Source organism: Corylus avellana, chromosome ca7 (genome assembly GCF_901000735.1).
Source record: "Corylus avellana chromosome ca7, CavTom2PMs-1.0".
NCBI classification, from domain to species: Eukaryota; Viridiplantae; Streptophyta; class Magnoliopsida; order Fagales; family Betulaceae; genus Corylus; species Corylus avellana.
This window is the reverse complement of record NC_081547.1, coordinates 7,248,584-7,261,913: the sequence shown is the minus strand read 5'-3', so window position 1 is coordinate 7,261,913 and position 13,330 is coordinate 7,248,584. Positions and strand designations below refer to the sequence as shown.

The 13,330-nt window shown below is 39.4% G+C and overlaps 3 protein-coding genes across 4 annotated transcripts; 2 read left to right on the top strand and 1 right to left on the bottom strand.

Annotated features, from left to right (window-relative positions):
• Nucleotides 1-1,042: 1,042 nt before the first annotated feature.
• On the top strand, nt 1,043-3,311 carry LOC132187247 (probable inactive purple acid phosphatase 29). Its single transcript, XM_059601494.1, has 4 exons — nt 1,043-1,416; nt 1,512-1,906; nt 2,015-2,465; nt 2,976-3,311. Exons 1-4 carry the CDS (start codon nt 1,146-1,148, stop codon nt 3,008-3,010), a joined length of 1,152 nt encoding a protein of 383 aa, XP_059457477.1. The 5' UTR covers nt 1,043-1,145; the 3' UTR covers nt 3,011-3,311.
• A 121-nt stretch (nt 3,312-3,432) lies between these two features.
• On the bottom strand, nt 3,433-6,361 carry LOC132188682 (pentatricopeptide repeat-containing protein At4g01570). The gene has a single exon (XM_059603206.1). It carries the CDS (start codon nt 6,097-6,099, stop codon nt 3,697-3,699), a length of 2,403 nt encoding a protein of 800 aa, XP_059459189.1. The 5' UTR covers nt 6,100-6,361; the 3' UTR covers nt 3,433-3,696.
• Nucleotides 6,362-6,485: 124 nt separating this feature from the next.
• LOC132188684 (uncharacterized) lies at nt 6,486-10,435 on the top strand. Of its 2 annotated transcripts, none has more exons than XM_059603209.1 (3): nt 6,486-6,767; nt 9,202-9,375; nt 9,577-10,435. In XM_059603209.1, the coding sequence occupies exons 2-3, from the start codon at nt 9,226-9,228 to the stop codon at nt 10,216-10,218; spliced, it is 792 nt and encodes a 263-aa protein (XP_059459192.1). In that variant the 5' UTR covers nt 6,486-6,767; nt 9,202-9,225; the 3' UTR covers nt 10,219-10,435. The 2 variants fall into 2 exon arrangements, with proteins under 2 accessions (XP_059459192.1, XP_059459191.1); XM_059603208.1 differs by having other exon boundaries at nt 9,163-9,375.
• The last annotated feature ends 2,895 nt before the right edge of the window (nt 10,436-13,330 follow it).

The following is a 13,330-nucleotide window of genomic DNA, read 5'->3' as shown; positions in this document are numbered from 1 at the left end:
TTTTTTTTAATTTTTCTTTTGCCCTTTTGAGGGTAGCCGGACCACCCCCAATGGCCATGGGGGTGGTTTGTCCAACCCCAGACCGGCAATGCGAGTTGGGTCTAGCCACTTTTTTTATTTTTATTTTTTTTTATTTTTTTTATCCGCTCATTTTTTAATATTTTTAGTTTTTTAATTATTGATTTTTTTTTTTATATAATTTTTAATGACTTGTTTATTATGTTTTTAAAAAAACCTATTTTTTCCCTTCCCAAAACTGCACTAGTCTTGGATAACCGCATCTATGCGGTAGTTTGTACTACTACATAAAAGCCGGATCCCTCTAAAAATGATGTTACTTTTAAAATCATCATTAGACTCGTCATTGATCATTAATAAATTTTAAATTACTGATAATTTTAAAAGCCACCATATTCTTATACTGATACAAAAACGATACAATAGTAACTGCTAAAATTATTCACCAAAAACCCAAATTTGTTAAAAAAAAATTGTACGAGCTGCAATTTGATATTCAGCCTACTTGGTCCTTTGCGAGTAGAAATTTTGGCCCTATCCATTAAAACTTAAAGTCCTAATTCTAAAAGACTTGACCTCTGCAAACTAATCCATCATCCGGAAATTCCTAAACAAACATAAGCAAACCAATTTGCAAAGGCATAATAATATCTTAAAAAAAGACCCCATACCGGTTGCGAACTTGCGAATGTGAACTTACACATTCGTCTTTGTTTTGAAATGTTGAATTAGAGAGAGGAGTCACGGTGCAAAGTGGAAACCAATCTTATGTTTTGGGTCCAAGTCGTCTTTGACTCATTGTCCAAGTCCAAGTAATCATCCCTGATTTGTTTTTCTTTGTGGTTGTTGAATACAGCTTTGTCAAGTTAGGATCTTGCATTTCATTTGTCTTTGTAATTAATCTAATAATCTAGCTATTAAAAATTAGTACTTTATTCTGAATTATGAACTTATTAAACGGTAGATAACTAAAAAACATATTTTAACGAAACATGAAGGAAGCTCATTTTCAGAGCAAATAAAGAATCTGAAATTGACTTGACGTAGTCGGTCGTCGGAGGGAATTTTGTGGGCTTATTTTAACTTTGGAAACCAGGAAAAAGGAAACCCAAAAAAGAAGAAGAAAAATGAAAGAGTGTTGGAAGTTGACGACGGTGGCAGTACTTTGTTTTTTCTGGGTTCCGATCGGGGGCTTCGCTGTGGAACAACAACTCCGGTTCGGGAAAAATGGGGAGTTCAAGATACTGCAAGTGGCGGACATGCATTTTGCCGACGGCAAGACGACGCCTTGTAAGGACGTGCTCCCCAGTCAGGCCGCCTCTTGCTCCGACCTCAACACCACCGCCTTTGTCCGCCGCATGATCCTCGCCGAGAAACCCCATCTCATTGTTTTCACCGGTAACTTTGTCTTTTCTTTATGCTGCCTGCTTCCTTTTAACAAGTGATATTGAACTTAGGCATACGATTAATTACTGTTAACCTTTGTGGTACAGGGGATAACATCTTTGGGCTTGACGCTACGGATGCAGCCAAGTCTTTGAATGCTGCATTTGCGCCGGCAATCTCATCCAACATCCCGTGGGCTGCTGTTCTCGGGAACCATGATCAGGAATCTACCCTCTCAAGGGAAGGGGTGATGAAACATATTGTTGGCCTGAAGAACACACTGGCTCGGGTCAATCCTGTGGAAGCCCATATTATTGATGGTTTTGGGAACTATAACATCGAGGTTGGTGGTGTTAAGGGCTCTGGCTTTGAAAACAAGTCGGTTCTCAATCTGTACTTCCTTGACAGTGGAGATCGTTCCACTGTTTCTTCCATCCCTGGCTATGGTTGGATCAAACCCTCTCAACAACTTTGGTTTGAACGCACTTCTGCAAAGCTTCGGGTACTAATCTCACATTTTTATTTATTTTTTCAATTGGAAGTATAGAATATCACAACAAGAATACACTTATGATAATCTGTTTAACAACCATACCTGTTTTCATTGCAGAGAGCATTCATGGACAAGCCAGAGGCTCAGAAAGGGCCTGCACCCGGGCTTGCATACTTTCACATTCCGTTGCCGGAATTTGCGAGTTTCGACTCGACGAACTTCACTGGTGTGAGACAGGAAAACATTAGCTCTGCTTCTGTGAACTCTGGCTTCTTCACAACCATGGTGGCTGCAGGGGATGTGAAGGCAGCTTTCACCGGCCATGACCATCTCAATGACTTCTGTGGCAAGCTAAACAATATACAGCTCTGTTATGCTGGGGGATTTGGATACCATGCTTATGGGAAGGCTGGATGGGCAAGGAGAGCCAGAGTGGTGGTAGCAAACTTGGAGAAAACAGAGAAGGGTGGTTGGGGAGCTGTAAAGTCGATCAAAACATGGAAGCGCCTTGATGATAAGCATCTCACGGCTATAGATGGTCAGGTCCTCTGGAGCAAGACCTCTGCCGGTAAGGTTTCTTAAAGTTCCATGCATGCTTTTTGCTTAATGGTGATCTTAGCTTATCCTGTAGCTTTACAGAAAAGCATTTGCTAGGAACATCTACATGATATACCCTGCTGATGCCAAAACATAACCTTTGTGTTTACACTTCTCTCTTGGTGGTACAGACCTAGGACCAGGTCTCCTTGTAGGCTTGAAGTCCATTCTTGCCAATGCCCTTGCCCTACTTTCATACCAGAAAATTAGATAGGAAACACCACAAATCAATTTTCCTCCTTTTTGTTGTTTGTTATATATTGTCTTGTTTAAGACACATTTTGGCTTCTGTGACGTGTAGAAACTAGTTACTAATATAGAGAAATGATTATGGGGAGGACAAATAGCATGTCTCTGTACTAATATCAAACATGAATACCAGTTTCAGTATCCTTGTCAGATGCATCTATCTGCATTCTTGTTTTCCATTCGATGTCAACTGTTTTTACCCAATTTTCTAATTCTAGTTTGGTCTGAACAGAACCCCGCAGAAAAAAACAAATTGGTGGCACTTGAGTAGCAGGCGTATGAAAAACAATTACTATATACAAGTACATTGATAACAAGTTGGCTGTGAGGAAGAAAGTTTTGGAACTAGTTGGATGGGAACATTTTAATGTATTGTTACACTATAAATTTATCTAGACATTCTGTTTGGCATACGTATCTTGAGAATAACTGAAACTATAGGAGGTAACTTACAAGGCTACATGAAAAACATGTTCTGGAGGAAGTTTTGTAATATGATTAAGTATTTGATTCTGTGTTCGAATATGGTATTCAGGTCTGAATAAAGTTTGGATATTTGTGTATTAAAGCTGGTTGCCTTTTGAACATCGTGATGCATTTGTAGTAAGTTAGTGTAATATTTTGAGGCATGGGGGCGTGGTGCAATGCAACAGACACAATCTGAGAAGATGACTAGGCTTTAACTCAGAATTACCACACAGAAAGCAACTAGATTAAAGATTACAATACACTCAAGGAATGAGAACCTTGACTACAGCTCTTTCATTACTAATTTATTAAACAATAGCTTTTGTGACAAAAAATTAAGATTTTGTCATGACCATGAGCTAAAAGAAAATGGCACATAAAACAAAATGTGTTTCAACTTCATACTACAAGGATTTAAGTTGAGTCCTCAGAGAAATACTTGGTCGCAAATTATGCTTGAACCAACCTTGGTAGCAAAATTTTCGTCAAGAAGGATTATCCTTGTTGCCCATGATTGATGCCTTTTGGTACCTCAATTTCTCAATCTCCTTTCCCAGAAAATCCAAAGTCGTGTCTGTAACATGGTTTGGCAAGCAGCCTGCATCCAGCATCATTTTTAAGAATTTGTATGCATCCTTTAATCGGCCTGCCTTGCTATGAACTTCAATGAGAGTGTTAAAAGTGACAACATCCGGATTGATTCCACTAGTCTTCATCTGCTCAAAAAGCTTGTTTACTTCCTCAATCCGGCCAGCCTTCCCAAGCGCATTAATCAGGGTGTTGTACATAACTATGTCAAGATAACCACCATCCTTAATTAACTTATCCAGAACAGCAGTGGCTAGATCTGCTCTTCCCATCTTCCCCAAGCCTTGGATGATCACATTGTATGTCGCAACATCTGCCGGACAAACCTTCTCACCCATGTCATTAAGGACCCCCCATGCCTGATTGAAATAGCCCTTCTTGACAAATGTACTCATCATTGAATTATAAGTGTAGCTCACAGGGTCAACACCCATATCACTGAAAATCTCAAACAACTTGCACGCTAAGCTCAGCTTTCCCTTGGCCAAAAATATAGACAAGAAAGTATTAACCATATCAATGTCAAAAGAGCCTGTCCCTTTTGTTTGAACCCTTCGCCCTCTAGATAGTGAAAATGGCTGAGAAGAATCCTCGGTGGACTTCATTTGACTAGCCAATTTATCCATATACGGGGATGATGACCACTGATCAATATCAGTGGATGAAGTGTCTTCATCTCCAATTCTAGGCTCATCTGAAACAAAGTTTGTGTCCATCGCCCTATCTGTAGAACTTATTAAACTCATAATCTCACCAAGGTCGCCTTTTGATGGGAACATTGGCGTATAATCCTTCATCTTGCTCTGTGGATTTTTCAGTGAAGCCTCCATACCAGCCTGCCATTTAAGAACATCAGCAACCAGATTACCATCCCTAACGTGCTTCATAAGCCTCTCTGTCCAATCCCACCGGCCATGCTTATGAAGCCCAATCAAGAGCAATGTTACAGTGACTAAATCAACAACAAAGCCTCTGCCTTCCATTTCTTCCACCAATCTTAGTGCTTCCTCAAGCAGACCCTCCCTACAAAGTTGCAACACAACAATGCTGTACGTAACACCATCCACAAACCGACCCTTCTTCTTCAAGTCACAAAACAGAGTGTAACCAGCCTCAGCCCTCCCATTCCTAAACAACCCATCAATCACAATATTATGCGTCCAACACGAGGCTCGTACACCATCTTGAACCATTTTCTCAAACAGTTGGCAGGCTTCCATGACCTTCCTCGACTTAAACATCCCATCTAGGAGTGAATTGTACACATTAGTATCCGGGCTAAACCCATTGTACTGCATCTCACTAAAAATCTTGCTTGCATCCTCCACTTGACAGGATTTACAGCACCCTTGAATAAGTATTCGATACATAAACTCATCCGGCTCATGACCGGATCCTTTCAATTCCTCCCACACATTTAGGGCATCTTCAACCTTCCCAACCAAGCATAGCACCTGAATTAAGCTATTATAGGTGCACATATCTGGACCCCATCCCCCAGAACCCCCAAAACTCTTTTCCTTCATTTCTTTGAATAGGCCTAAAGAGGTAGCCAAGTCACCCCAACAGCCAAATGCATGAATGCATATATTGTAACCCCAAGTATCAAACTCAAACCTATTCTTCTCCCTAAGCTTATCAAAGACTTGTTTGAATTCCATCCTCATGTTTGCTTTCCTAAGAGCAACCAACACTTGGTTACAGGCAATGGAGCTGGGGACTGAAGATGAACCATCCAGAAGCTTAAAGAAGATAGATAAGGCCAAACCCACCTGGTTTTTCCGAATCAGAGCCACAAGAACCGAGTTATACATGTTGGGATCCAAGCTCGTGGTGGCCCCCAGCTCCAGCTCCTCCATGTGATCCAAAATCTCGAGCGCCAAGTCGATCTTACCGGACCGAATCAACGCATCGAGTACGAGCTTGAAAGTCCCGGAATCGGCGACGACGCCGTCTTCCTTCATGGAAAGCAAGAGGCGAGGAATCTCGTGGAGGTGGTCGGCGCGGCAAGCGATGCGGAGGATGTGGACGTAGGCGCAGGCGGTGTGTTTGTAGTTTGGTCCCAGAGACGACCTACACCAGTCGAAGAAGTCAATTTTCTTGGAGGGGTGGAGGGAGTGGGAGCGGAGGATGTCGAGGAGGAGAGGCTCCGAGAGGGGGATGGAAGAAGGGTCGAGGTTTCGAGTGCCGGAGTCGGAGAGGGTTTTGGTGAGGGAGGCCACCAGTAGTAGGTCTCCCACTTTGGAGAGGCTGCTTCTTGCTGCTTGGGTTTTGGCGACGAGAATTCTTCCATGGCGCATTGCTGGCTTGCGCTGCGCTTCGCATTGCGACCAGTGAATTCTAACAAAAAAATCAAAAAAAAAAAAAAAAAATCACGCAAAAGACAAACCAGAATGCTGAGGCTGAGGCCGAGGCCGCAGCAGAACAGCCATTCTTGACGTTGTAGCGCTCTTGAGCCTGAACTTCATCAGCAACCCATCAGCAACGCATCCGCATTTTTGCTGGTTAACCCAGGTGGGTTAACCAGCCTTAAAAAAATAATAATAATAATAAAATAAAATTAAAACCAAACCAAAAACGCGTGCGCTTTTGGGTTTCTTTTCATTTTTTCCCCCTCTCCCAAATTCTCCCGCCCCCTCTCTCTCTCTCCCAAATTTCCCTGCCCCCACCCACCCATCACCGCAACCGGCCACCACCATCCAGTGGGTACGAAGCAGACGCGCCGCCGCCCACCACTGGCCCTTTCTCCTCTACCCTCTCCCCCAAACCCCCAAAACTCTTCCGTCCACCCTCCTCCACCCAGCAGCGTCGGCCACCACCAAGCAGTGCCTCCGACCACCACCAATTTCCGCCGAACGCCAACCATCCGGCCGATCTCTCTCAACCTCATGCGGTTTGGTCGCCTCCACCCACCGAACGACGCCCACACCATCCGCCTCTGCCCACCACCGGCGACGCCCACCCACAGGTCTTTTTTTAATTTTGATTCTTTAGGTTTTTTGATTCAGTTAACTCAAAATGAAAATGAAAAACCCCAAAAAAAACCTAAAGATTCGTTACAACAACTAAGAATCAACTACAAACATTTATTTCCTTACAACAACATTGGATTCCCCTTTTCCTTACAACAACTACAAACATTCGTTCGCCAGCCAATCCAAGCTCGTTCAAACTCGATCCAACATTTTCGTTTTATTTTACTAATTTTCTATTAAATTTTGGACTTGTTTTTCTATATAAACTTGTCTAAGATGGCCTAGCTGCAGTTTTATGATGGTTTATGTGATATTTTCTTCAGTTTTCAATAGAAACATTCAATTATTGAGTTTAATTTTTAATAAAACAAGTGAAAAAATACACATAAGAAATCATATACTCTCAAGACATACGTGTTTAATAGACACTCCATTTGAAGAAAAGGTAATTCATACCATCCCTCATTTGTTTGGGCATAAAATTCTTTATGGAAAAGGTTTTTTCAATTTTTGAGTGTTTGGTGCAACGTAAAATTAGTCAAATTAAATCATAAGCAGGATATATTGTTTGAAAATATTCATAAAAAAATTTAAAAAATAAAAATAAAAAAAGAAAAAAGAAAAAAGAAAAGACCCTTAGCTATGAACGACAAAGTTAACAATAATCATGTTTATCTCATACACATTACATCAATTAATTAAGGTATAAAATACATTCACTCTTCAGTCTTAACTCAAAAAAAAAAAAAAAGGGATACATTCTCTGCAACTTATTTTACATGCAAACAGTAATAAAGCAAAGGGTAATGATAAACACAACGCTGGCGTGCATGAATAATCATGCACGCCCAACAATTTTTTTATTTTTTATTTTTATATAATTAAAATTATAATTAATTTTATGTTTTCATGTTCATTGTAGCACCTCACTTTCCTCTCTATGTATTTATATCAAACACCTGTTGTACATTCTGTGTGGTGGGAAATAGAATAGCTTACCAACTTTCCCTATCAATGGGGTCATCAACCTCTTCCACTACCCAACCCACCAGAATTGCATCCTCTTGAGCTTGCCATTTGGATAAGAAGAATTTTTAGGTGATTGTTGGATGTGTAGCTACAAAATAACTTGGCGTGCCATTGTGATTACGAAGCCTCTTTCTCTGTCACCCATGATGTGCTTATATTCTGCACTAACTAGTGAGGCAGACCAAGTTGGACCTGCCTCTCTTTAAATAATCCAATTATCCAAAGAGAAAATAAGTTGTCACCAAATTTGATTTTGGCTACTACCTCTGTTGAGATAAAATAATTATAAGATCACTAATGAAGCAGGAAAATAGCAGTATAGAAAATAATAACCAGTCACACAAGACACCAAAATTTAAGTAGTTCAGCTTAACAAGTCTACTTCTACTACCGAAGATGATCAATAAGAGATTTACTAACAAAAGATGGAGTACAAATAAATTACTCAAACCCAAAAGCCCAATACACCCAAGCTCACACTCACATAAAAGAGAATTTATTACAAAAGAGAAAAAATCTTAATTCCCTAAAGCTTGCAGCCGTTGAAAGCTGCTGCCCATCTCTTTCTCTGTTTTTCTCTCTACAAAGTTGTTGCTGTCTCTCACACGGAGCTACTACCCACCTTCACCAAAATGGCTGAATGACTATATATAAAATATAAAAGTCGGCCTAGAATGTTTCTCCATGGAAGCAAAGTCAAAATACTTCTTCTAAAGTGAGCAAACTTGATTGTGAAATAAAACAAGGAAAAGTCAAGATGTGTGATCGCAGGAGAAAAGACACAAAGTTGCAACCAAAACTAAATAGAGCCCACCATAACTTGTGAAATCAATTCATTATCCAACAATCTCTAATGCGAGTTGAAAAACCCGTCTAATAAAAAAGGACAATTGAATCGGCCTAGGGAATTGTGGGTTCACTTGTCTTGAGCAATGTAGAGTTTTATGCTCACCTATTCGGGGTAGGTGAACTCTACAATTTCTCTCTCTTAAAATGCAGACAACCCAATTTTAGGAAATTCCAATCCAGAAACTACATATTTTTTTATGCACTGGATTAATATTCACTAAATTATTGGTCATTCATCTAATACAATTTTCTTACAGTAGAATCAACTGGTGTGAAAAAAAATTAGTGGGTCAATTTTCCAGCAACTCACATTTACGCAGTCGTTTTCTCGTGGCATATACCCTTACACTCTTTTCCACTCAAAACTAACACATCATTATGCTTGCACCCATGAACCTTCCTCGGTTGAACCTTCCTGTAAAGTTGAGAAATTTTGCAACGTGGGTCTGGTTCACATGATCACATGGGCCGTAATTATCTTCAATTTTCTTTTTAATCTATAAATGGCAGCCAAAGTTGAATAGATCCAACCTGACAACCTGAAAACAGGAGATAGAGAGGAGAGAGGGAGAGATGGCAGAATTGTTCATTAAACAGGCGGAGAATTACACGGAAGGTCGGCCTAGTTACCCTCCAGAATTATTTGAATTCATTGCTTCCAAGACATCCTGTAAAGACCTTGCATGGGACGTCGGCACCGGCAGCGGTCAGGCTGCTCAATCTGTGAGTTTCTTTTTCCCTTTCCTCTTCCTAAAAGTTGCAGCCTTTTTCTGAATATGGGATATTAGGCAAAATTCACTTTGGGCACTTCTATCATCACTGAAACATCAGGTCTTTGGTATATGATTTATAATGCCTCCTAAAATTTTGGGAGCAGATGCAAAAGAGAAAGTTTTGATCAACATTTGTCAACTTGATTTGCAGCTAGCTGGGATGTACAAGAATGTGATAGCCACAGATACAAGCCCAAAGCAGCTGTCTTTTGCTCCAAGGCTACCCAATATAACATACCAGCAAACCCCTCCCACCATGTCTATAGCCGAGCTTGAAAGCAAAGTTGCTCCTCAATCAAGCGTGGATGTTGTGACGATTGCTCAGGCCTTACACTGGTTCGATCTCCCTAATTTCTACCAACAAGTGAAATGGATACTCAAAAAACCTCATGGTGTCATAGCTGCATGGTGCTACACCGTGCCAGAAGTCAATGACTCGGTCGACTCGGTCTTCAAAACCTATTATGGTATTATTGTAGACCCCTATTGGGAGTCGGCGCGTAAATTAGTGGACAACAAGTATAGGAGCATCCATTTTCCATTTGAGCCAGTGGATGGAGTTGATCACACTGGGCCATTTGAGTTTGTAGCTGAAAAATTGATGGATTTAGATCATTATTTTACTTTCTTAAAATCATCGTCGGCGTATCAAACAGCAAGGGAGAAGGGTGTGGAGCTTTTGAGCGATGATGTGGTTGAGGATTTTAAGCGTGCTTGGAATGAAGATGGAAAAGACCATAAGGTTGTGAAGTTTCCTATTTATCTGAGGATTGGAAGAGTTGGGAATACGTAAAATTAAAAGACTAGCTTGATCGATCAAGTGTGGCTTATTTTATAGGAATTTCAATAAAACCATTTATGTTCAAAGGATTGATGAACCCATCTCCTTTGTCGATAATGTTGGAAGCATTATATCAGTTGTGTCAGTCACATTGCCATTTTATGAAATGGAATTCTGCGTTTGAATTAATGCTACTGATTAGAAAATTAAATGACATTTTGTTGATCAAGCTTTTGTGGGGATAGCTGTTGGCTTGGGAGAATACTTTTGCAGCTACGAGGGTTGCTCAACTATTGGTTGAATGTGTGATTTGCTTAAATTGCAATACTAAATCATTAGTATACAGTGTATGAAATACTCATATATAATATGGACGACACAGTTAACAGTACTCATGTTTATCTCATACACATTACATCAATAAAGGTATTATGATACATTCACTCCGACTTATTTTACATGCAAACACTAAAGCAAAAGGAAATAAATGGAACCCCATGGACCATATATATATATATATATATATATTGGATTCCCCTTTTGATAAGTAAGATTCATTTTAGAACCCCAAAAGACCTAAAGAATCAAAATGAAAAGGCCTGGTTGAGCACAAAACATAACCCACAAAAATACAATGATGCAAAAATCACTAAGCAAAACCTAGATGAGAGAACCAAAAAATCTAAAGAATCAAAATTAAAAAAGACTTGTGGGTGGATGTCACCGGTGGTGGGTAGAGGCGGATGGTGTGGGTGTCGTTCGGTGGGTGGAGGCGATCAAACCACGTGAGGTTGAGAGAGATCGGCCGGATGGTTGGCGTTCGGCGGAAATTGGTGGTGGTCGAAGGCACTGCTTGGTGGTGGCCAGCATTGCTGGGTGGAAGAGAGTAGAGGGAAGAGTTTTGGGGGTTTGGGAGAGAGGGTAGAGGGGAAAGGGCCAGTGGTGGGCGGCGGCGTGTTTGCTTCGTACCCACTGGATGGTGGTGGCCGGTTGTGGTGATGGGTGGGAGGGGGTGGGGAAATTTAGGAGAGAGGGGGCGAGAGAATTTGGGAGAGGGGGAAAAAATGAAAAGAAACCTAAAACTAAAGAGCACGCATTTTTGTTTTGGTTCAAATTTTAATTTTTTTATTTTTTTAAAGGCTGGTTAACCTAGGTTGAGTTAACTAGCAAAAATGCGGATGAGTTGCCGATGGGTTGCTACTCCGTAGCATTACTCTTAATTACACGAACTTACTTTTACACTTTTAACTTTCGAGTGGCAAAATTGTCTGAATAAATAAAATTATAATTTTGCCCCACAATTTAATTCATTGTTTGAATTCATTGCTTCCAAGACACCCTCTTAAGACCTTGCGTGGGATGTCGGCACCGGAAACGGTCAGGCTGCTCGATCTATGAGTTTTCATTTCCTCTTAGAAATTGCAACTTCTTGTTGTATATGGGAAATGGGAATATTCAATTCAGGCCAAATTCACTTTAGTCGCCAATGCATTTACCAATACGACATCGTAGGTATGGAATTTGGGGTCCTATTGGGATTAGGCCACACGAATGTATATGAAGTTTAATAGTCCCAAATTATGCAGACCCCAAAATATAAAACTATATTGGAAGAGTAAAACTAACTTAATAGAAGAAATATATTGTAGCATTACTCATTTAATTGTGTAGTTATATTTTAAGGAATAAGAATGCTCTGCAATTAGCGGTTTGAATTACATGTAATTCAGGTAGCCTCATCTAAAGACTTAAAGATTCTGAAAAGATAAATGAGATCAACACATAACAAAGAAGATGAGAGAAATGTTTATTTATTGAATATATGTCTTATGATATTTCTCAATACTTTTATGTTTACAAAGAACCTCTACATAGACATATGAGGAAAGACACATCCCATAAATTATGTGTAGATTGAATTCATTGTACGGTAAGATCAACATTTTGTGGATCGTGTCTTTCCTTAACACGATGTCGTCTCTATAGAGAGGGGGTTGTAATGCCCACTTATCCAAACAGCCTAGGGTACGGGACCTAAGTACATAACTAAAATTTTAGGTGGGAGAGAATTTGTATAGGTTTCGGACTACCCCCAAGTTCCAGCGTGGGGGTATTGAACTAAACCATTTTGCTCCAAATGAGTATTGAGTCCATTTCCCCTATCAATTGTGTTGATCACATTGCCATTTAATATAATGGAATTCTGCTGTTGAATGCTATTGATTAGAAGTTTAACTAATGGACACCGAATATCATTGTTAAAATTGCTATTTTGTTTACAAAGCAATGAGAGGTTGCGCTTGATGTTTATATCAGCAGCAGTAGATAAAGGGCCAGCCCAAAGGCTAGGCCACTTAGGCCGTCGGTCGCCTAGGGCTCCATTTAATAAGGCCCCAAAAAAATTTAATAAGGCCCAATTTAATAAGGATCAGCATAAAATAATAATAATAATAATTCAAAAAAAGAAAAAGAAAAAAGCTCTCTAACCAATGTCTGTCTCTTTGATGGAATTTGGAGAATGGAATATTATTAAAAAACCTATCACCAACATCAATTGTCTTTGAGCGATGGAATTTCACATTAAAAGATGAATCAAATAGTATTGTTTATTCTCAAAGTGGAACGCAGGCTGTCTCTTGTCTCTTTATTGTTGGAATTTCACATAAGAAAGAGAACTTTCACTCATGTCTATTATTTAGCCTACAATTTTTCTGGCTCTCTCGAAGATCAAGAACCTTCATACTAATTCTACAAAACCTTCTTCCTCTCCAAATTGAGAAATTTCTAAGAACTCTCTAGTCTTTGCCTCTATGATTTATTGTTCTATTTTTATAATTTATTTTATTATAGTCAGAATATATATATATAAAAAAAAAAAATTTGTGTTTGTTTAATTTGTTAATATTTTTAATCAAACATGTCTCTTAGTAGAAAATATGCATCGGGATATCAAAAACTTAAAAAATAAAAAATAAAACAAAAAAAGAAAAAAGAAAAAAGAAGAAGAAGAAGAAGAGCAGAGAAATTGATTGAATCTCAAAGAGAAGCTCTAAATAAATTTGTTATTAGTAATAAACAAAATATTGATGATAATTTAGGTAAAAACTCATAAATGAACAAGAAA